Raw genomic sequence first — 23,494 nt, forward strand, 5'->3', positions numbered from 1 at the left:
AACTGAGGCACGACGCGGCGGTGCAGCACGTTCAAACAAATCGTTCGCAGGGAAAAATGGAAATTCTGGCGGTCTCCGGAAGAAAAATGCTGAAATTCATCCCGGGGCAGAGTTTCCCCCCCGCGCTGCGGTCACCCTTCGAGGTGCCACCGTCCCATGGCCGGAGCTGGCAGAGCCTCACGGCCCTGTTTGCACCCGTGCGAGACCTGGTGGCCAGAGCATCCTTTTGGGGGGCCGACGGGCATTTCTCAGCTGCCCTGCCTGAAAATCGGTGCTGAGCAGCGCACGAGGCAAATCCAGGCAGATTTGGGGGTGCTGGTTGCGGTGCCCACCTTGGGGAAGGTGGTCCCCAGCCTGCTGGTGGTTTGCACCGTGCTCATCCCTATAAGGTTTAGGTCTCACGTTTTCCAGGTATTTTGGGAACTAAAGGGTCCAGCCGGTCCTTTAGGAGGCCGCTTAGTGGAAAAGCAGGTGCTGGCGGTTTGGGTGCAGGGGGGAAGGCGGCTTTGTCAGGGCTGCTTCGCCACTGCTTTCCCCAGATAAATTCCCATCGAGGATTTTTCGCTGTCGCTTCCTGTGGGGAAAACTGTTTTTATCGCCCGTCCTGGAGGGGCCGCGCTGCTGGGTTTGCGTCTACCCGGTTACTCGTAGCAAGGTGCAAATGGGGAATAAGCCCGTTGCTGCCGGCGGGATGGCAGGAGCATCCATCTCGGCGCCGGCAGGTCTCCGCATCTCCTGCCCGCGCGGTCCCGGATGGATGCAGGCTGGAAGGGGCTGGTGGAGGAAACGGGGTCCGGTCGGCTCCGGCTGGATGCACCCGGGGCTGCCCATGGTCCCCTTTCCTGGCAGCACCCGGCCAAGCGCTCTTTGGGAGGAGGGTCTGTCCGTTGGGAAGCGCCTCGCTGCAAGGATGGATGCTCCGCGTCGGCCTGGGGAAGGCGCCCGCGGGCTCCCGGGGTGCCGCGTCTAGACGGCGGCGCGCCTCGCCGGGGCTGCCGGTTGCCGTGGCAACGCAGGCGGATGCGGCGCCCGGGGAAAATTAAATGAATACGGAGGAAAAAGAGAAGGGAGGAGGAAACAAAAAAAAAAAAAAAAGGGGGGGGGCTGGGGAAGCGACCCCCCATCCCAAAGGTGGTGGGTGCTGGAAGGGCGATGGGCTGTGTGGCTCCTTGGCCGGGGCCTCATCCTGCCCGTGCCGTGCCGTGCCGCTTCCTCACCACGTGGGACCCAGGCGCCGGTTCCTCGCGTTTCTTCCTGTGCGTTTTGCTGAGGGTTTTGCCACTCAGAAGTAGGTTGGGAACCAGTTTCCGCGCCGTTGAACAGAGCCCCCCTGGTTCGCGGTGGTTTTGGCACCTTGTGAAGGGTCGATTCGCTCGCTTGCTGTTCATTTAAACAGCAGCCGGTGTCCCCGAAGCGGAGACGCGGGGCTCGGCACGGGGATGCCGGCTGCTGCTTCCACCTTGGAAGCATCGCTCTCCTGGATGCTCCGGGGTATCCGGCACCTGAGACATCCTTGAGCGAGGAAAACGCCTTCAAAACCGCTGTCGGGGACCCGATCTCCGTGCCAGGCGGCGTGGGAAACGTCCCCCAGACGGATTTGGCAAAAAGCCTTTCCCGCGGGGCCGGCCCCAGGCACGAAACCCGGGATGGGGTCGTGCTGGATGTCACCGGGGAGCCAGTGACATGGGGGGACTTTTGGGGAAAGACGTTTGCAGCTTGTCTGTCCGCGCCAGAAGGGAATTCACAGCGGGGAAGGAGGGAGGAAAAAAAAAAAATCAAAATCCATTCAAACACGGCTAAATGAAAGCGAATCCCCGGCGAGGCCGCGGCATATGGCCTTCGGGAGGAAAGAGCCCGGCTGAAGGATAACAGCCCGTCGGGGGGCCGTGAATCCCAAAAGCTGAGCTGCGCATTGACGCCTCTCCAAAAATTGCACCGGGGTTTTGACCCCTTTGGCTCCGGATTGCAGTTAAAAATACCGCGGTTTGGATTTTTTTCCCCCCTCCTTCCTCCGCTCTTTACCGTGGGGGCTCCAGGCTGCAGGAACGGTGATGGGGGCCGTGGGCCTCATCCAGACCTTCTCCCTCCTAAACAGTCTGGTCCTGGGTTATTTTTTCCCTGGGGTCGAGGCAAGAGATGTAGGGGAAAAAAAAAAAAACCCATCTGGAGCCAGGACCCTCCAAACGCCAGGGCGATGAGCGGGAGGGGGGGAGCCGGCTCCTCGCCACCCTGTGCCGGAGCAGGATGCCAGCGTCACCCCCAGCCCCGTCCAGCTCCAGTCGCCGGGGCCGCACATCCTTTTATCTGAGCTGCCGGCGAAGGCAAAGGGACGTCCAGCGTCTCGGCCGCTCGCTCGTCTCTCTTCAGCGCTCGCTTTGTCGCCCTCCGCTCTTTACCGAGCTCCGCGTCCTCCATCCGCTTTAATTCCCCCGTCCTTGCAAAACGGTCCGGTCCCCGCGGAGGGGTAAGGAAATGCCGGGCGCTAAAGCCCTGGGGATGTTTAGGGAGCGGGAAGCGGTGGGAAGATGCTGCTGGTCTCCGAATGGACCCGCTCAGCGGCCGGGTGCCGGGCGGGATCTTGCGCCGTGGTTTTGGTACGCAGCTGGTTTGGGCACCCGGAGGTCTGTTCGCTCCTGGTAGAGGTCGAGGACGGGGAGAGGGACCACTCGCCGGGATGCGTCTTGGCCGGCCGGTGTCACCACGTCCGTCCCAATCTCTGGCCGCGGCGTCAACCCACAGATCAGAGTTGCGTTTAGGATGATTTTTAGGTCCGCGCGGCCGAGGGCGAGCCGCGTTTCGGGGCACTGCGGGTGCGCTGCCATGGTTTGCTCACTCTTTTGGGGAAAAAAGGTGCATAAATACCTAGCGGCATGCCTTAAAAAAAAATCACGACCCTTTTCTCAGCCGGCTCGCCGGGACCGGGAGGAAACGCAGCCGGGCAGGCTCGAAACGCTGCGATGCGGCACTGTTGGAGCGCGGTGGGGACGGGGTGCCCCGCGGCGCTGCCTCCCTGGGGGGACGCGAGCCCGCCGGGTGCAGCGTTTGGGGCGCCCCGGCTTGGCGGGGGCGGTGTGCCTTGGCGTCGGGTGTTTTCCCAGCGCTGGAGCGAGAGCTCGCGGCGCTCTCGGCCACTTAATTAGGGAGGCTTTGGGGGGCAGCGCTAATTAATTTGTGCATCCGTGGCGGCAAGCGCGTCACCCTCGCGGAGGCGAGAGGACGGAGCGTCGGGGCGGCCCCGGGGGAGCCGCGCTCGGCAGCCGGGCGAGCGGCTCTCGCCGAGAGCATCCCCGGGGCTGCCCGCGGCACGAAGGGCGCCCGTCACCCCGGCGTCGGGCCGAGGCGGCGTCCGCAGAGCCGCAGCGTCAGCCAGCCCTTCTTGAAAGCCCACCGCTCCCCCCATCCCCGGCCGCGGGGATTCAAATGAAATCGTTGCGTTTCAATTAGCAGGCGGCGGGGCCGGCGGCTGCTCGCGGCTAATTGCTGCCGTTTGCTGCAGCCGGCGGGACCTTCGGGGCCGGTCGATAAAATGCTGGAGCGTTTAATGAAGAGGGGAACCCTAAAAGTCGTTGCATCGATGAGGCGCGGGATTATCTTAATTAGCAACGAGCTGGCGCGTGACTGCCCGGCTCGGCGCATCCGGGACCGTCGGAGCGGCGGGAAAAGCAGGATGGGAGCGAGGACGCAGCTCGCCGCCGCCAGCGAGGGAGCCTGACGCCGGCGCTTCGGGGAGCCTGGGTTTGGCTCAGCTTTGGGGAGGGAGGAGGATGCGGCGGGCGCGGGGACGGCCGGGATTCGGAGCTGCCGGGGGACCCTCCTGCGGGAAGAGGGGACGCCGACCCGTCCCGGCTTCGTCCCAGCAGCCCTGCGCTCCGCTTCAGGCTCTTCCCGTTTTGTTCCCCGCGGCCTCGCCGCTCCGGCGGGAACCCCTCCGAGCCGCTTCCCCCGCTCCGGCCCGGAGGCGCGCCGGGAGCCCGAGCGAGCGGCCAGCGGCTCTGTCGACAGCCCCCCAGATCGATGGGCGACTATAAAAGCCCCGGCCCTGCGCTCCTTGTATCATTTATTATTTACATGCCTCGATTGAAAAGATTTACGGCCCGCTTTGCAAGGCGCTCGCCTCGGGGAGCTTCAATAGCGCCGGAGCGAACGGGGCCGCGGTGCGAACGGCCCGTGCGGAGCCGGTGGGATGGACAAGAGCGGCCCGGCCACCCCCTTCATCGTTGCAGCCGGCTTAATTAAAATCTCCGTCGTGCCCAGGAGGGGGTACGTGTCCCCGCAGGGCTCGGGGAGCCAGGACGCCTGGGTCCTCCGCTGCGCCTTTGGCTCAGCCCTGCTCCCCCAGACCGTGGGAAAAGCCCGGGCAGGGGCAGAGCCGCAGCCGAAACCCTTAGCGAAGGACTTTGGCCGCCTCATTTATTTCCCAAGGCAGGATTCGGCCGCTTTTTTGCCGGGATAGTGGGCAAGGCCGGCAGCGGGCCCCGGCGCTCGGCATCCCGCGGGGCGAGGCGGCGTCGGGGGCGCGGGAACCCGGCCCTGGGTACCGCTCGGCAGCCGCCGCGGTCTCGAGCGATGGGCTGCTTTTTTCTTCACTTAAAAAGCGGGAGAAGCCTCTAGCGCTCGCTGCCCGCCTTTCCTCCCGCCTTTCCTTAAGCTAAGCCTATAATTAAGAATAACAGACCTGGGGCCAGTAACAGATATAGCCCTAAATAAGCGGCGGGATACGAGGCAGATACGAGAGACGCCGGCTTTAGCGTTGCGTTGCGTGCGCCAAGGGGCACGCCGCCCTGAGAGCTGCGTGGCGCCCTTCCTTGTGGGCTGCAAGCGAGAACGGCGATTAAAAAAGAAAAGATGCTAAAGAAAGAGGCTGGTCGCATCTTCTCGGGGGATCGGGGGCGTCTCGGCTCGAGCTGGAGGGCGGAAAAAACCCTTGGGAGGTTCAGAGGCTGCGAGGGGGAGAGAAAGGTCTTGCGAAATAGTGAGCGTTCCCAGGCTCTTGCTGAGCGGGGAAGTTTTCCCGGGACGGACTGACCTCGGGGATGAATCCGGCCTCGCGGGCAGCGCCGAAAGCGCCATCCCGGCCCGGGGGCCGGGGAACGCGGCTGCCCGCTTCCCCCCTTCCCCGCCTCCAGGCGCCGAGTCTCGCTGGCGTGATGTGTGTGCCCGCCGCCGGGCGACGGTGAACCGCGCGGGCGCTTGGGTCTGCCGTAACTAATTGTCCGTGGGATTGCTCGTTAGCGCCGCGGCCGTCCCGGGAGCCGGTGACCCGTCCGTTCCCCGCTCCCTCCCCTCCTCTGTTCTTTCGCAGGTAGCGGCGCTGGAGAGGCAGATCTTTGATTTCCTGGGCTATCAGTGGGCGCCCATCCTGGCCAATTTTGTACACATCATGGCTGTCATCCTGGGCATCTTCGGCACCATCCAGTACCGGTCCAAATACCTCATCATGGTAGGTAGCGGCGGGGGGCGCCCGCCGCGGGGCAGCATGCGGCCGGCCGGGCGCCCGCTGGCGAGCGGGGCCGAAGGGGCGCCGGGGCTGAGCGGCGCGCTCTCCCGGCAGTACGCCGCCTGGCTGGTGCTCTGGGTCGGCTGGAACGCCTTCGTCATCTGCTTCTACCTGGAGGTCGGGCGCTTGTCGCAGGTAACGCCCGGCGCCCCGGCCCCCAGCAGGGCTGCCGGCCCCAGGCGGCCCCCTCCTGCCCTCCCTCCCTACCTCCCCTCCTCGTCCTCCTTCCCTCTCCCTCCCCTCCTTCCCCATCCTCCCCTCTCCTCCCCTCTCCTCCATCCTCCCTCTCCTCCCCTCTCCTCCATCCTCCCTCTCCCTCCTTCCCTCTCCTCTGTCCTCCCTCTCCTTCCCTCTCCTTCCCTCCCACCCTCCCCTCCTCGTCCTCCTTCCCTCTCCCTCCCTCTCCTCTGTCCTCCTTCCCTCTCCCTCCCTCTCCTCCGTCCTCCTTCCCTCTCCCTCCCTCTCCTCCGTCCTCCTTCCCTCTCCCTCCCTCTCCTCCGTCCTCCTTCCCTCTCCCTCCCTCTCCTCCGTCCTCCCTCTCCCTCCTTCCCTCTCCTCCGTCCTCCCTCTCCCTCCCTCCCTCTCCTCCGTCCTCCCTCTCCCTCCCTCCCTCTCCTCCGTCCTCCCTCTCCCTCCCTCCCTCTCCTCCGTCCTCCCTCTCCCTCCCTCTCCTTCCCTCCCTCCCTCCCCTCCTTGTCCTCCTTCCCTCTCCCTCCCTCTCCTCTGCCCTCCCTCTCCTTCCCTCTCCTCTGCCCTCCCTCTCCTTCCCTCTCCTTCCCTCTTCTCCATCCTCCCTCTCCTTCCCTCCCTCCCTCCCCTCCTTGCCCTCCTCCATCCTCCCTCCCTCTCCCCCCTCCTTCCCCCTCCTTCCCCCTCCTTCCCCCTCCTTCCCCCTCCTTCCCCCTCCTTCCCCCTCCTTCCCCCTCCTTCCCCCTCCTTCCCCCTCCTTCCCCCTCCTTCCCCCTCCTTCCCCCTCCTTCCCCCTCCTTCCCCCTCCTTCCCCCTCCTTCCCCCTCCTTCCCCCTCCCCTCTCCCTCCCCTCTCCCTCCCCTCTCCCTCCCCTCTCCCTCCCCTCTCCCTCCCCTCTCCCTCCCCTCTCCCTCCCCTCTCCCTCCCCTCTCCCTCCCCTCTCCCTCCCCTCTCCCTCCCCTCTCCCTCCCCTCTCCCTCCCCTCTCCCTCCCCTCTCCCTCCCCTCTCCCTCCCCTCTCCCTCCCCTCTCCCTCCCCTCTCCCTCCCCTCTCCCTCCCCTCTCCCTCCCCTCTCCCTCCCCTCTCCCTCCCCTCTCCCTCCCCTCTCCCTCCCCTCTCCCTCCCCTCTCCCTCCCCTCTCCTTCCCTCTCTCCCCGTCCCCCCCCTCCCTCCCTCTCTCCCCGTCCTCCCCTCTCCCCCTCACCCAGACCGGGGGGCTCCCACTCGGGAAGAGCCCGGGGCCACCGCCACCGGCTTCGGGCCAGGGTGCGAGTCGGGGCCGGGCCGCGGCCCCCGGGCACCGTGCCTTATCGGGGCTTTTTGCGCGTCGCCTCCTGAATTTCGGGCGTCGAGAGCTGCCGGCGAAAGCCGGAGGGGCTGAGCGGTGCGGGCGGCACCCGGGGTGCCGGCGGGGGGGGCTGCGGTCGCCTCGCCCCCGCCGAAAACGCCCCCGTTGGGTCGGCGGGCAGCGTTAGGTCGTTGACGCCGTTAAAACCAAGGGGCGAGCGGCGGGTGGGCTGGAGGAAGGGGCAGGCGGCGGGGTTGTGCGGCGGGCCGGGGCCGGGGCCGGGCTCTCCGAGGCGGAGATGAGATGGCGGTGCCGCGGGTGGAGGTCACGCAAACGCGGCTTGGCGGAGGGGACTTTGCTCCCGGAGCATCCTCGGGGCGTCCCAACCTGTGGCTTGCTCATCCCCGTATCTCAGCTGGCTTCGTGGGGCGGGAGGTGAGGCAGCGCCGGCGCCGAGATGTGGGCTTCTCCCTCCGCTCCCTTCCCGCAGGACCGAGACTTCGTCATGACCTTCAATACCTCCCTGCACCGCTCGTGGTGGATGGAGAACGGGCCGGGCTGCCTGGTGACGCCGGTGCTGAACTCCAAGCCGGCGCCCGAGGACCACCACGTCATCACCGTCACGGGCTGCCTGCTCGACTACCAGTACATCGAGGTGGTGAGCAGCGCCACGCAGATATTCCTCGCGGTAAGGGCCGCCAGGCCAGGGCGTCCCCGGGGCGCGGGGGCGGCGCCGCTCGGCCGCCTGGGATTCGGGAAAAACCCCCGAGCGCTGGACGTCGGCCCGCCGGGCGCTTGGCGGCCGGGAACGTCCCGCCAAGCTGCCGAGGTTTGCTGATCCGGGCTCGCTTCTTGGACGGCTTCTTTTCCAAAAGAAAAATGTCCCGATTTACTTACTTATTTATTTTTTAATTCTTTTCCCGGGGTATTTCCCCTTTTCCCAGCGCCTTCGCCTTTCGCGGGCGACGTTAGGGCCTGGGCGAAAACGTAGCTAGGAAGGGATGCTCTGCCCTCTCGCCGGCAGCCCGAGGTGGGATGCGCTCGCCCTCCTGCTCCTGCTCCTGCTCGCGGTGCGCGTCCCGCAGCCCCATCGGCTCGGCTTGGGGCCGGGGGGGACGGGAAGGCCGGCCGGTTCGCCGTCCCACCGCCCGCGCTGAGCTCGTGTCTTCGCAGCTCTTCGGCTTCGTCTACGCCTGCTACGTCAGCAAAGTGTTTCTGGAGGAAGAAGACAGCTGTAAGTGCTTCGGGGCGGGAGAGCAAAACGGCGCCGGCCGCTTCCCCGTCCTCGGTCCTGCCCCGGCGAGACGGGTCCTGCAGGACGGTAGGGCCGGGAGGGACGAGGCGGCGGTGGTGGCGGGGGGGACCCCGGGTGGGACGGCCCTGGACCAGGGACGGGTGAGCGCGCTCTGGTCTCCCATCGGGCGACGGCATCCTTTTATTTGGCGTTTTGCCCCTCAAAAACGGGCATGCTGGCGGAGAGCGGCTGCGGCCCACCTTCGTCCGCGGCGGCGTTCACCGGCTCGCTTAAGCGTTTTCCTTCCGGATACGGGAGCATCTCTTAAGGGACGGAGCATCGCCAGGGCAGCCCTCGGAGCAGCGCTCGGCAGGGTCGCCCCGCGCCGTAAGGTCCTTCAGACCCCGCTAACCTCAAGGCAAAAATATCAGACCCGGAGACCTGCAAAGGCTCCTCTGCTCCGGGCCGAGGAGAAGCCGCGGCGGGTCGCTGCGGAGCGAGGACGCCCCAGCGCCGTGCCACTTGGAAAGGATGGAGGGGACCTGCCGGGGGTGCAGCCGGAAGGGGTTGTTTGGGGATCGCGGATGGGAAACGTTGTGTCCTCTTGGCCGACGTCCAACCTCCAGCGGGGCCGGCAGCGGTGGAGAGACCCCATCCAGGCTGCTCCCGCTTGGCGGGGGGAGAAGGGCAAATCTAAGCCGAGTTGGGGGTTAATGTTTATGCGACCGACACCGGGCGTTCCCGTTTGACGGTAATCGCTGCAGACGCCCGTGCAAAAGCGCGGAGCGCCCCGCCGACAATTAAACAGGCCGTTGCAGCTATAGCCAGCCAGCCGCATTAAATGCTCATCTGCCGATAATTAATTCGAGCCAGCTGGCAGCCTCCGCCGGCCGAATGGTGGGAGTGATGTCCTGCAGCCAGGCAATGTATTAGCAGCGGCAAGGGATGCTCAGTGCCGGGCTCCGACCGGTCCCCCCGCCTTTTGCCCTAGCGGGAGCGCTTGGGTGGCCGGCGCGGCACCGGGATGCTACAGCCGCGACGAGCGCCGGCGAGCTGCTCCCTCTCCCGTGCCCGACGGTCTCCAAGGGTGGCTTAGAGCGGAGAGCATCCTCGGGACGACGCGCCGTCCCGAATCCCGGCTTATCTGCCGCCGTCTCTGAAGCACGTTTGCATTCCAGGCGGCGCCCACCGTTTAAACAAACTCATGCATTCAATACACTTTTAATATTAATGCTGCCGTAGCTGAGATTCAAATGCATCTTTTTAATGGAATATCTTATTAGATTTGGAAATGGAAGGATGCCGTGAAAACTGAGAGCAGGCTGCGTGTTAAGCCGGAAAGACAAATAAGCTCGGAGGACGGGGCTCCCCCCTGCCCCCACCTTGAGTTTGTTCCAATTTCCCAGGCAATCGTGTGTTAATTTGCACAAATTGCCACTTCTTGGTGATTAATATATTTATTTCTGGAAGATCGGTCAGGCTACAGCTCCCGTAAGGCCTCGGAAATGCGGCTGTGCAGGGCGCTGTTCCCCGCCGCGGCACAGCGCCGGCCTCAGGGTTGCATCAAGAGCCCGGAGGCGATTCCTGCCCTGTATTTCAGGGGACAAAAATGGAAGTGGCAAAGCCAAAAGCAACTATAGGATTGAACAACTGGAGATGATTTTTCCGTCGTGTCCCCGGAAGGAGTTACCGCCCCATGCTCCCCGCCACTGAGCAGCCCACGTGGGAAATTCCCGGGGTGGCTCCTGCCCGGACGTGGAGTCTGTTGCCACCGTCGTTCCCATCCAGCGTCGCGGGGTCCCAATCCCTCTTCCCAGCTCTCGAAATCGAAGAATTGGTTTATACCTCATCCAAAAAGTCGCAATCCCAGTCTCGTGCTTGGAGGGCGCCGGCGCGACAGGGGCCCGGGCACGGCTCCGCTGCCTTTGGTGCACGCGGTGTGCAAAAACGGGACTCCCATCAGAAAGGGCTTTCCTTGGAAAGCTCTCCGCGATAGCAGTCAGCCTGGCTCCTTTTTTTCCCGTTTATCTGCTGGTGGCACGGGCACTTGCCCCTTCTGCCGCGGCGGGGAGGTGGGTCGGGGGGCGTCGGGGCGAGCGTCTCACCTCCCTGCTCTCCCCCCTCTCCCCAGTCGACTTCATCGGAGGCTTTGACTCCTACGGCTACCAGGCTCCGCAGAAGACGTCGCACTTGCAGCTACAGCCGCTCTACACGTGAGTCCGCGGCCGGCGGGGCGGCGCTCGGGGACGTGGGGGCTCCCCAAAGCCACCGGTCCGAGGGTCCCCCCAGGGTTTGGGGGCGCAAGCAGCAGCAGCGCCGCCAATCAGCACAACGGACTTTTTTCCCCCTCTCCCCCAGCCGTCGTGCCGAACTCGATAAGCGCTAGAAGGTGATAAGGCGGCAGAATCTAAAGGGACGAGCTTTGTTTGGGCCTTGCCGGCTGCCAAAAAATTAATTGTATTTTAAGTCTGGGGTGTAAACGCAAGGGCACAGCAGGCAATTACATATGCAAAGAGGAGGTTGCAGCGAAGCAACCGCGTTCGGGAAGATCGCTTTGCTCTCGCTGGGCGCTGGGGCAGAGACGAGCTCGCGGGTGTCAGAGAAACTCCCCTCCGCTGGCGGCTCTTGGGAGGTGGAAACCCCCGCGCGGGGCACGGAGCGGAGCAGGGATCGCGGTGCGAGCAGGGGGAGGATGGAGAGGGCAGGGGCCGTCGGGCAGCTACGCCGGGGAAGGAGGAACACCAGCCCAGTGGGGTTTGCGGGGGGATCGCGTTGGGGTTATGCCCGGTGGGACGGGAAGGCGCTCGGGAAAGAGCTTTTCCCTTTTTCCGAGAGCACCGCAGAGATTTTTGACTCGGGCCGGGGAAGGGAGCTGCAGGTGCAGGGCTAATCCTTCAGCACCAGCTGCGAGAGGTCTCTGGGGGCTCGGGCATCTCCTGGGCACCTGTTTTGGGGCGAGGGAGTGTTTGTGTAGGTTTGCTAGCCCTGGGGTAGGTCTCGCGTGGGCACCGCCAGGGCAGCCGCGTCCGGCTCCCAGCCGCCCCGGCTCGCCGCGCTCCCAACCTGTGTCTGAGCTTTCTGCCCCCTCCCAGCCCGCGCCCGGGGGGTTTTCCCTCTTGACAAGCTGGTGCCAAAGCCCTTCTCCCTGCTCCCACCCGCCGCTGTCTCAGGCAGCCTAAGCCCATCGGCAGCGGGTCCTGCTGGAGCCCATCGCTCCCAGTGGTCCTGCAGCGGCTCTGGGCTGTCTCAGGTCTCCCTCAGGTGCAGATGAGCACGATGGAGGGAGCAAATTCCCACTGCTGAACGCGAGGCAGGATTGAGGCTGAGAAGCCGAAATTCATGGCAGGAATGACAGGGGCAGGAGGGGGGGCAACGCGACCATAGGCTGTGCTCGGTGAGGAGCTCGGCTGCTCCCTGGGCCCTCTTAGGCCTTTTGAAAACCCTCGCTGCCTTGCGTGAAACAGGATGCCCGGGAGAGCCTGGTCCCCGCTGGCACCGCTGCCAGCAGCAGTTATTCAAAGCCTTTTGAGTAAGGGTGGGGTTTTTTTGTTTAACGGATTTTATTTAAAGAACAGAGATGGGGGGATGTGTGTCAACCCGTTGCGGCTTCGAGCTTGACCTCGGTTGCTTTCTTACCTTTGGGGTGGCAAAACGAGGGGGCAGTGGCAGTGCCAAGAGCCACCGGCAGCTGCCACGCGGTCACCCCGGGCTGGGCGATGGGTGGGGGGGTGGATGCTGCGGGTGCCGGGTTGCGGGAGGGGGGTCACCCTAACGCCGTGTCTCTGCTTTGCTCCCCCAGATCCGGGTAAGCTCCTCGTGCCCTGAACGGCCTGGCCCGGCCCGGCGCTGGAGCGAGAGGCCCCAGGACCCCCGGAGCGAAGTGTCCCGCGCCCGCCGCCGCGGCCCGGCCCGAGGACTGCCCGGAGCGAGCGCCCGGGGCCGTCTTCGGGTCCTGCCCTGCTTTTGCCGGGCCGTCACGCAGCGTGGGCACCGGCGAAAGACCCGCACCCTCCAACCCACCCCCACCCCCAGCATCCCTCCCCGCCAAAAACCGAGCCGAGCGGCGAGCTAAGGAAGTCCGAGGGCTCCACCGCCTGGCCGGCTCCCAGACATCACCGGCAGCTCCCAGTCCCGGACCGACGAGACATCTCCGAGCCCGAAACATGCCCCTCGGATGGGACGGGCACAAGGCGGGCGGCGGGGGGGGGAAAAACCCCTCTCGGCCGATGGACCGCCACGGCTCCCGCTCCCGGGCCGGCTTCCCACGGGCGGCGGGGCCGCGGGGCCGGGCGAGGGCGCCTCTCGCCCGGGGAGGGGAGGTCGGATGGCGGGGGCTTGTTCCCCTCCGCTCGTCAGCCCCGTGGTTTTGCTTTGCGCGTCCCTCTGGGGCGCCGAGCGGCAGGCGGAGACGCCGGGCGGAAAGAGCCTGTGCGCGGCGGCGCGGCCCCGCGGGGCGGTGAAACGCGGCGACGGCCCCCGGCGCTTTCCCCTGCGTCTTGCGACGTTTGCAAGAGTTTCGCAAAGCGCCCGGTTCGGGAGGCAGGACGAGCCGGAAAAAACAACAACAACAAAATCAGAGCTTTTTGTTCCTAAAAAAGCAATTTCGAAATCTCCGTCAGGACGAAAGAGCGCCGAGGAGCCGCGTCCTGCCGGTGTCGGGGGCTGCAGGAGGGGAGGGGGCCCTGACGCCCGCCCGTTGAACGCGTGAATTTGGCAATACTGACGCTGCTTTCTACGCAGCCCTCGGAGGCTGTTTTAATTAATATAACGAATGTTTCTATTTGAAGTGCCTGAGTAGCAGTTTGTCCGGGAGCCGGCGCCGGCGGGACGATGCTCTGCGACGCCGGGCTGAGCCTCGCGGCTCGGCTGCTCCGAGCCCGGTTCCCGCGGGGCTGGATGCGGCTCCTGCCGTCCGCGAGCGGTCCCAGCTCTCCCGAAAAGCCGCCGAGACTCGTCCGGGAGCTGCCGACGGATGGACGGACGGACGGACACCTCCGGGCCTCTGCGCCGGCAGCGAGCCGGGAGCTCGTCCAGCATCGCCGGTGGCCGCCGTCCCCGCCACCTCCTCTCTGCGGGTCTTTTCGAAGCAAATAGCAACCGGGAAGGTGGGGAGGGATCCGATGGGGACTGTGAAGCTTTCTGGCTAAAATCCCCAGTTTTCCACTTAAAATCCCCGGCTTTCCCACTAACGGCCCCGGTGGCTCCAACCCGCCTGGCTCCTCGCCGCCGTAGCGCCCGGCTGGAGGAGGCCCAGGCCTTTTGCAGCGACGAATTCCCTCCTCTCTGAAATCGCCCCCGAATCTGGCCCTTCATTTCGGCTGCTAAACAAAAAGAAAAAGAAGGAAAAAAAAAAAAAAACGGGAAGAAGTGATTTCCCACCGTCGGCAACGCCTGGGGCGACGCGGGCTCGTCTGCCGGGCTCGGGCTCGCCTGCCCCAGGCCGCATTTTCAGGGATGGGACTGAAAAGCCGTGGAACAGCGTGCAAACAAAATGTAACCCAAGGCTCCAGGTCGCTCTCCTACGCTTCTTTTTCTCGCTCCTTTTCCCCCCCACCCCAATCCTGTGGGTCTGCCCCCAAACGCAGCCTCTGCTGCCGGCTTGAGGGGGCCGTGGGGGGGTTGCTTCCAGTATGCACCAAGTGGCTCTTCAGGCCTGGGGTCCTGTTGCCCCCAGCAGTGATTTTTTTTTTCTTTCTTTTTTTTTAAATTCCTGCCAAGCAGCCATGGGGCAACGTTTAGAAAGAAAAAGCTGCTTGAGCCCAAATCCGCTCCAGACTCCAGGGTTGCTCTAGCATGGTGCAAAGGCTATAAAACCCGGCAGCAAAACTGCCGCCTCCTCCGAGCTAACGCGGGTGGGGACACGGGGCAGAAAACCAGTGCGGCCGCCCAGGCGTGAGGACGGCCACGGTTTAGGGCTGGGGCTGGGGCCGGCGGGGGTCCGCACGGGAGCGAGCCGGGCCACAGCTGCCACGTGCCCACCGCCTCGCTGTCCCAGGGACGCCTCGAGACAAGGGGCAAACGTCACAGGCAATAATTTTGAGTCCTTTTCCCCAAGCAAAAAAAAAAAAAGAAAGACAAGAAAAACCCCTTTGCAGGACACAGAGCAGCCTCTAAGTCTAAGTTGCCTGTCCCGAGGTGCTGGGCTCCCGTCCCGCACCCTGCACGACGCCGACGAGCCGAGGGGGCAGCCCGAGCCTCGCTGCAGCCCCGCTGGCTTTTTGGCTGCCCTTCTGCTATATTTATTATTATTGGGAATTTTTTTTTTGGGGGGGGGCCTCCTGGCCCCAGGGCAGCCGCTGGCTGGAGCTGGAGCGAGATGGGGCAGCGCGGGAAGAGGGGTTCCCATGCTCCTGCAAACGCCGCCCCCCAGCTAAAAGCCAGGCTTAAATGTAAAAGTTGGGCCTGTCCCGATGCGGCCGCGTGCGGTCTCGAAAGAGCAGAGGAACAACAGGCAGCATCAGTCACTGCTTAAAATTAGGTAGAAAGACCTCCCGCCCTCTTTTTCCAGCTCGACAGGACATAGGCACTGGTGCTCTGCCACCTTTTTTGGTTTTCTCTTTCTTTTTTTTCGGTCCAGTTCGGCTTGTGTTTTTTTATAAGACCGTATTTGTAACGTGAACCGAGGATTTCTTTTCTATTCTGTAATTATAAAAGTCAAAGGAGTTTCATCCGGTGGCTCTTCTGGGTTTGTGCATTTCTGGTCTTCGCGCGGTGGAACGGATTCAAAATTGGTGGGGTTTTTGCCTTTTCTTTTCTTTTCTTTTCTTTTCTTTTCTTTTCTTTTCTTTTCTTTTCTTTTCTTTTCTTTTCTTTTCTTTTCTTTTCTTTTCTTTTCTTTTCTTTTCTTTTCTTTTTCTTCCCCCATAAGAAAACGCTGCCGCCTCTCACGCCCGAACTAAAAGGGCTCTCGGACGGGGCTTGTCCGTCTTTCTGTACCTTATAAGGACTTTTTTTTTTAAGGGAGGCGCGTTCGCCTGCTGGAGCGCCGGTTTTCGGCCCGGCGCGCCTTGCTGTCTGCAGCGCGGCCACGGCTCGGGAGAAGGGTTTTTTTCTTTCCCCTCTTGGCTGGAACATTTACCCTTTTTTCCCTTCGCTAAAGTAGCAGTTTTAATTGGATCGCGCACCAGGTTTGAAGCCAACGGCGGGATCCCAAAGCTGGCGCCGACCGTCTCCTTTTGGTAGGCTGCCGTCTTTGAGTGTGTTTTCGTTCAAAGGATTCAAAGCCATTTTGGTTAAAATGAGCTGTTCTGTTGTATTTTATTTTATTTTTTTTTTAGTGAACGGCATTGCTTTCTGCTCCCAGAAGAGAACTCAGCTTTCATTTTTCTCCCCTTTGCTGCCCTTTCCCAAGGAGGGAGAGAGGGAAGAAGGAAGGGGGAGATGCCATCTAATTACCTCGTTCTTTTTTTTTTTTTTTCTTTTTTCCCCTTTCTTTCTTTTTTTAATCCAAATATAAAAATCTCACCAAGCCTTACCGGCAAATCCAGCTCTTCCTTTTGTTTATGATTTTTTTCATTCAAAAGACGCCGGGGATTCGAGTCGCTCCGCAGACCACGGACAGGGAAGGGCCTGGGGTGGGGATTCTCCAGCGGCCGAGCGGGGTTGGGACCTCCGCTTTGGTGGGGACCTCAGCGGCGCATCGAGGTCCAGTGGGGGATATTTCGGGTCACCTGCGGGACCCCATCCCTGGGCTACTAAATGCTGCTCCAGCAGCTCGGCCTGGCAAGGGCTTTCTCTGATCCTTGGTTTCTTTTTTAACCTCCTCCTTTATACGAAGGTGACTGTGCCCGGGCTGGTGGCAGGTTGGCTCAAAATGGGTATTTTTCCAGGGAAAGGTTGAATTGCAGCCAAAGACCGGTGAAATGCAGTTGCTGAGTCGCTGAAGCACCGGCTGGATATCCTTTGCAGAAAGTGGGAACATTTAGTGGCCAACGGAGGTTTTTCAGCTTGAAGGAGTCCGATTTTGCCATCCAAAGTGACAACAACGCCCTCCCCCTTTTTTTTTTTCCAGCAATGCTTTTTACTGGTGTGAAGAGCATCTTGTGCCACTTGTACCCTAAGTACTCAGCCACCAACTCTCCTGGAAGCCTCCCTGCGCGGAGAGGGATGCGTCCCCTCTAGCCTAGCTAAAGCTGAGTCCTCACCAACTCATTGCATCTCCCAGCAGCTGCTGGAAAACAGGCCCCCCCAAAAGGGCTCTCCCTGCCCCGAAACGCCGCCGCCACGCCGCTTTTTCATGCCGGGGTCACACAGGACCGGAGATGCGCGGCCAAGCCCGGCGTCCCCCACTCTCGTCTCCGCGGAGGCTGACGGGGACAGGCGCCGGCGGGTGATTTTCACCATGCCAAAAAAGCAGGTTTCTGGCAGTGCCCACAAAGGGGAGGAAATGTTCCCTTCTTCCTACAGCCCTGTGCAGAGGGTAATTAGGGTAATCACAGGTAGTTTGGCAAAGCCTGATTAAACAAGAGCTATCTGATACCAAAAACGGAGGGGGGGTGATTTTTTTTTTGGCGGGGAGGAGGGATGCAGAGATGGATGCCCGTTCCTATGGCAACGGCGAGGCCAATCAGGCCCCGTGGACCAGGCAAGAAGTGGGTCAGCATCCCCGGCCCCATGCTCCCGCATCTGCCAGCACCCGGCTCGGTGGCTCCGGCGGCCCCTCGGCGCCAGCGGCGGAGCCAGATGGGCCGCTGGGGCCCGTGAGACCGGGGGCAGAGCCCCCAGGCCGTGCCCAGTCGCGCGCCTCCTGCCTGGGAAGAAGAAGAAACGCGTTTGCTAGGCTGCGCCGATGGATTTATGCTTTGCAGCACAGCCTCCCGCTGCCCTGCCGGAGCAAAGCCTCCCTCCCGCCAGCTAATTCCCTGCCTTGCCTTTACTCCGCCGTCACGGCCACGTCAAATTTTTGTCCGTCTCCGTTCGGACCGAAGGCAGCGCTTCCCCGAGCTCCAACACAAAAGACCTTTCCCCGCGGAGACGAGCGACAGACCAGGCACCCGAAAGGCAAAAAGTGGGGAAAATATAGCCCAGCTCGGCCTCGTGCGCCCAGGGCTTGGCAGGATTTTCAGGACAAGAGCGGACGCGCTGAGAGAGCAATGGTTTTGCAGGAACATGTCCATGCTTTGAGCAGCATCCGGTGAAAAGGCGGCGGGTTTCGTTGCAGCCCCCCCGGGGCGCGGGAACCCTCCGGCGCCGGCTCCCGCTTCGCACTTTTAGCCCGGCCGAGCTCCACTTTCTGCTTCTTGCGCCCCAAAAATGGGATTTCCGCCACCTTGCAGCCCTCCGCCGGCTCCTGGGAAGGCAGGATGATGGGCAGGGATGGAGGGCAGCCGGGCCTCTGGCAACAGAGGCCAAAAGGGGCAATTCCCACCCCCCCAAATGTCCGTGGGGCCGGAGGCGCTCAGCAGCAGGGCTTAACACCCGCTTCCGAGGGCGAGGACGGGCCCTTGCCGGGAGCACACGCGGCTCAGCCCCGGCCCGGCGGATCGGAAGTGAGTTACAGGCTGAGCCCTAATACGGAGAAACACCTGAGTTACTAAAGCGTTTTTCAATTAAACTCATCAGGTCTGGCAGGACGGGATGGGAGGGAGGGGGGGCGGTTGCGTCTTCCAGTTTATTACCCGGTATTTGCGGTCATAAAAACTCACTGTCCTTTATCTGATATATATTTGATGGCCTTTGGAGAACGCTGCCTGCTGCGAAGCGCGATTAAGGGGCCGGGAGACGTTATCGCTCCCTGCAGAATTAGTCGGTCAGGAGAAATAAAAACATACCGCGGACATGTATTTGCCGGGTAATTATTGTGGTGGGAATTAAATCCAAAGCGGCTCTGGAATACGCATCCAAGGCAGCTATTGCCTTCGTGGGGGGATGCTGCCCTGCCGTCCTTCCCTCCCTTGCTGGAAAACAGAGAGAAAATAGAGAGGGACCAGCATGTTGGTTGGTTGCAGGCAGAAAAATTGCAGGTTGGCATCTTGGCACTTTTTGTATTGATATTGGCATCGTTTTGGCATGAATCTGGAAAAAAATGGGGTTCTTTCCACTGGGCAGTAGTTCAAAAACCGTGCGTCGGGAATGGCGAGAAGGAGACAGCCAAGAACAGGCCCGAGTGGCTTTTTCGACTTTTCTCCTCCGATACGGAAATGTCAAGGGATTTTGGGCAGCTCCATCCCGGATGTCCTCCGCCCCCCCCCCCGCCGCAGGTCGGATGCGCCTCGGCAGCCCTGGGAAAGGGGCAGCATCGGCGTTTTCCCCCGATTCCTCTCCCAGCTTCCGGCCTGTTTCAGCTGGCGGCTTTCCCCTAGCCGGTTTCTTTGCATCTAACAACCTTTGGTGGATTTTTTCCCTTTGGACCTGCGCGTCCGTGCGTCTGCTCGCGGAGACAGCACGGCGGCTCATCTCCGACGGCGCCCGGGGGAGCGATGATGCTGCGCCGGCGGCGCCGAGGCGCTGGCTTTCCTGGCACCTTCGGCAGCTCTTGGCAATGCCGTTGTGCCCCGGGCAGGGTTTTATTTGCCTGCTTGCTCGGGTTCGGCTTTGTTTCCGGGGGCCTTTTTGTCGCCGAAAGGAAAAAAAATAAATAAGGTAATAAAAAAGAAAGCGGGAAACGGCATCTGCAGACAAAGCATAAAACTGGATCGGGGTTTTAAGGCATTATAACGAGACAGATTTTTATGTCCGCCAACAAAGAGGGCTTTTTAAACAAAAGCCCTGGCAAAAAAGAAAAAAAAAAGGCCTCTGTTAAAACCTTCTCACAACCTGCCTGCTAGGGAAAGGGCGTTTGGTCAGCGGCTTTGTGCCATATGCTCGGTGTTTTCTGTCAGCAGGACCTTCGAGGAGGAAGCAAGGACAGAGACTCGCTTTGCAGCTGGTAACGTCGCATTTGCCTGGGGTAGAGGATGCGGAGGCAGGTCCGTGCAGCAGCCCCTCGACGCGGGGCGCTGCTGGCGTCCACCCCGGCCTCGGCCCGCGGCGATCCGGCGACCGCCACGGAAGCCAGATTTCAGTGAATATCGCTCCGAAACCACGCCAGTAAGGGAGAACAATGTCAAAATCCGTAGCACGCTCTCATATTCGGGTTGTTGAATTCAAGGTGGCTCTGCTTTCTGGAAGCTGAAAGACTCCCAGGGAGCGGGACGGGTCCCCCTCTCCGAGCCGGGGAGCGGTGGCCGGCGGCGCGGGAACGGGGCCGCTCGCGCAGCGGCGTCCCAGCAAATTCCCCATCCGGCAGCCCACGGAGAGGGTAAAACACACGGCTGGGAACAACGAACGTTATTAGATGTGCTTGTACTTTTTTTTTTTTTCCTTTTTCTTCCCCCAGGCAGCTAAAAGCACATTTTCCCGACGTGGTATTTTCAAACGTGGCACATATTGACTTGCTGTCATAAATCAGACAACGAGGCACGTTCGAACCAGACAAACGTGTCCATTACGCTGCGAACCAGTGCCGAGCCGGAGACAGCAAAGTTGCAGTCAATGCCGGCGGCATTTAGGAAACGTCTTCCCGCAGTCCGCGGGAGGCAGCGGGCGCCGGCGTCGCGAAGAGACGGGCTGCACCGAAGCCTGCTGCAATGGGCGTTTCGGGCAGCAGCTCCACGGATGCAAATGATAGAAATGGATGCAAAAAGGGAAAAAAACAGGTGGTTTCTCCCAAAATAGGGGGGAAAGCATGTTCCCACCGCTCACCTTTCACGCAGTTAAAACAACTGCGTCCTCCTCGGCTCGGCGGGCTGGATGGCCTCTCCTTCGCCGGCTCCCCGGGCTTGTCCAGGACGGTTGACTGCCGAATACTTGGAAACACAAGAAAAATATAAAAAGTCTTTAAAACTCACCCAGAGGACATTTTCACAGGAAAGGGAAACAGCATGACTCCAGGAAAATGAGCGGCGAAGAGGGCTTTGCTCAGGCCACGTATCTGATGTCCTGATCATCTCGGGACAGAGGCGGCCACCTCAATCAGTGCTGCCGTCTCTCTCGTACGGGCCTTGCAGGGAGCGAAAACCACGGATGGACAGCGCAGCACCGGTCCCGAGGTGGGTGCATCTCTGGGTGCAGGTGAGGACCGATGCCACCAGCCCCTGGCATGGGCGGCCGGGCGTCGTGCGTGCGCACCGCTCTGCTCACGCGCAGCCCCGGAGCCGGGCGCCCACCCGAGTATCCGTGCATCCACGCATGCCCGACCCCTCCGGCAGGAGAGGGCTGCTCCGGCCGGCGGCTCCCGGTGAGGCTCTCGAGGGATTTGCAGCCCTAGCTGGGAACTGCAGCCCTGGAAAGGTATTGACAAGCTGGAAGGAGTTCAGAAGAAGAAAAAAAAAAAGCATGGAAAAGAGCGATCAGGATGCTGGAGGGAGTGTATTGATGAGGAGAGATTAGAAGAGCTAAATACATCCGGCCTGGCTCAGCACCGAGAAGGGAGCAGAGACTTGCAGGCGTTGAAAGGGGTGAGCATCAAGGCTGCAGGAGCTGCTTTGCTGCCCAAGGCGGTCCCAGACCTAAGCTCTTCAGTGCCTCCAATCTGAAATGCGTCTGGGGAATCGCAGGCAAGCTCAGGAGCAGGCACCGTCCTCCTGGCTGGATTTCTGCTCTTTCCCACGGGCATTTACACCAGTGCAAACTGGACAGAAAAAATGCCTCCGGCTCACACCGCTCTGTTTTGCGTTGGGGAAAAGAGGCCAATGCGGCGCTGGGTGCTGCATCCTCCCTCCTCGCCAGCCCGTGCACACTGGTCCGAGGAAAGGGACGCAACGAAACCCGGGCGCCCACATCCATGCAGCTCCCGAGCCTGCGCCAGCAGCAGCCTCTGAGCCACCTCCCTTCTTGCAGGCCCAAGTTTTGGGGAAGGCTCCACCTCAGGAGCTGATTTCGGTCAGGGAGATGAAGGCAGGGAGCAAAGTAAGGCTGCCCCGAGGAAGCATCCCCGCTCTCCCCACGGACCAGCGGTTCTTCCAGGCCAAAAACTCGCCTGCATTCCCCCCGATTTCCAAGGAGCAATGCAGAAAACCTCTGCGTGCCCCACGTAGGCATCGGAGATGCTCTGAACATCTCATTTCCTGGCAGAAACCTCCCCCAGCACGTGATGCTCATTGCCATAAGGCCAGTGATGCTCCTGAGCTGATTAGCCAAGCCTGTAATTGCGTTTGGGATGTGGAAGCGGGGAATGACGGTGCCCGAGCAGCACAGGCCACCGGCCTCCCCGAGCGGCAGGAGAAGGGCTTCCAGGCTGCAGCAGCACTTCAGTATTGCTGGAAATTCTGGTCATTTAGTAAAAACAACCCCTACTGCCCCAATATTTCTATCTGCTCCCTTCTTTTCATATCAGCAGAAATATCCTTTCCGTCCAGTCTCCCAGCTGCATTTCAGTGTGGGGGGTGTCTCCGTCAAAAAGTCTTTTGCAAATATAGGAGTATAGGGCCACGCTGACCAGCCGCAATGATTTTAAAATGGAAACGATGACTCAAAAAAAGCTCATCGGAGCTGGGCATCCGGGTTTCACGCAAGGACCAAAACCCAAAGTACAAATGATTTTGTGGGGCATTTTCACAGCTACGTTTCTCTTCTTCCATGCATCCGTAAGCAGAGCCTCCCCTCCGCCGGCGCGGCGGGCACCCAAGCCGCGTAGCAGCATTGCCGTGTCGCTCCTGGGAAGTCCAACCTCCGCTCAGCACGTTGCATTTTCTCTCCCGAGCGTTTACCGCCGCCAGCCCCCACCCGAATCCCCCGCGGCCGCTATCGGCTCTGGGACCCACGGTGGGGGACCAAGGGAAGGCCCTTCCGTTGGCACGGACCCGCCGGTGGCGATGAAGCCGGCTGCTGATCCAGCCTGTGATTCCTCTCCTGGTGCCCGGCTTCGCTGCATGTCACAATTCCTGCATGACTCATTCCGCGTATTTGCTAGGGAGCCTGAATTACAGCGCCTTTGATGTGAACATCGTCAAATCTAACCCATTATTTGGGTGTGTTACCCTTTCCAGTAACTTACTTTGCTTGTGAAATTTATTTTAAAACACCTACTGTGTTTCTGCCTCCCTGGGAAAAGCCTGATTCTGTGTTTGCCTTTGCTAAAGACAGGGCTTGCGGAGGAAGAAACCCTACACGCGTCCTGCCGCGGTAGGTGTTTCTTGCTTTGCAGTGCCCGTGCCCGGCTCCTTCGCTGATCCCCGTGGTGGTGTGGGTGCACGTCGAATAGCAGGGGGTAGACAGAGGGCTCCTGAGACATGGGTGCCGTTTCTGCCTCTGAACAACCTGCTGGGTGACTGTGGGGTGACACTGTTTCTTCCTCCAGGTCCTACCTGGGGCATCCTTAGAGACCCAGCCCTGGCTGTCCTTTTAGGGGAGGAATAACCCCAGGTACCAGGTCAGGTTGGGGGCTGACCTGCTGGAAAGCAGCTCTGTGGAGAAGGACCTGGGAGTCCTGGTGGACAACAAGTTGACCCTGAGCTAGCAATGTGCCCTTGTGGCCAAGAAGGCCAATGGCATCCTGGGCTGCATTAGGCAGAGTGTTGCCAGCAGGTCGAGGGAGGTGATCCTTGCCCTCTCCTCAGCCCTGGTGAGGCCCCACCTGGAGTACTGTGTCCAGTTCTGGGCTCCCCAGTGCAAGAGAGACATGGAGCTACTGGAGAGAGTCCAGCAAAGGGCTACTAAGATGATGAAGAGACTGGAGCATCTCTCCTATGAGGAAAAGCTGAGGGAGCTGGGCCTGTTCAGCCTGGAGAAGAGAAGACTGAGGGGGAATCTGATCAATGTGTAGAAGTATCTGAAGGGAGGGTGTCGAGAGGATGGGGCCAGTCTCTTCTGACTGGTGCCCAGTAATAGGATGAGAGGCAATGGGCAGAAACTGAAACACAGGAAGTTACGTCTGAATGTGAGGAAAAACTTCTTGACTGTGAGGGTGACTGAGCACTGGCACAGGTGGCCCAGGGAGGTTGTGGAGTCTCCTTCCCTGGAGATATTCAAAAGCTGTCTGGATGTGATCCTGGGAAATTTGCTCTAGAGGACTCTGCTGGAGCAGTGGGGTTGGACTAGATGATCTCCAGAGGTCCCTGCCAACCTCAACCGTTCTGTGATTCTGTGGTTCTGATTTCTTTGCAGCTGCAGAATGGGGATTCCGCCCAGGACTTGTTGCATTTTCCCCACATCCCAGCAGATGAAGGGTTTATTTCCCCCTTTCTACGGTTTTGCAAATGTGATTTCAAAGCAGCGGGAAGGTCTCGGCCGACCCCTCCCCAGGCCGCGGTGGTGGGCTGAGTCCACACTCCTTTGAAGCCCCCTCCAAGCACGCTGCCTGCACTTT

General features: G+C 61.3%; 1 protein-coding gene across 4 annotated transcripts in view; it reads left to right on the plus strand.

Moving 5' to 3' along the window:
- NKAIN1 (sodium/potassium transporting ATPase interacting 1) overlaps positions 1-14,922 on the plus strand; it is a 32,111-nt gene extending 17,189 nt beyond the window's left edge. For all 4 annotated transcript variants that reach the window (XM_068917065.1, XM_068917064.1, XM_068917067.1 and 1 more), the window contains exons 2-7: positions 5,303-5,440; positions 5,552-5,632; positions 7,465-7,662; positions 8,148-8,208; positions 10,340-10,421; positions 12,008-14,922. In XM_068917065.1, coding sequence (XP_068773166.1) covers positions 5,303-5,440; positions 5,552-5,632; positions 7,465-7,662; positions 8,148-8,208; positions 10,340-10,421; positions 12,008-12,017 — 570 coding nt within the window. In that variant the 3' untranslated portion in view covers positions 12,018-14,922. The remainder of the gene's footprint in view (positions 1-5,302; positions 5,441-5,551; positions 5,633-7,464; positions 7,663-8,147; positions 8,209-10,339; positions 10,422-12,007) is intronic.
- The last annotated feature ends 8,572 nt before the right edge of the window (positions 14,923-23,494 follow it).

This window comes from Struthio camelus, chromosome 23 (assembly GCF_040807025.1).
Source record: "Struthio camelus isolate bStrCam1 chromosome 23, bStrCam1.hap1, whole genome shotgun sequence".
In the NCBI taxonomy this organism is placed as follows: domain Eukaryota; kingdom Metazoa; phylum Chordata; class Aves; order Struthioniformes; family Struthionidae; genus Struthio; species Struthio camelus.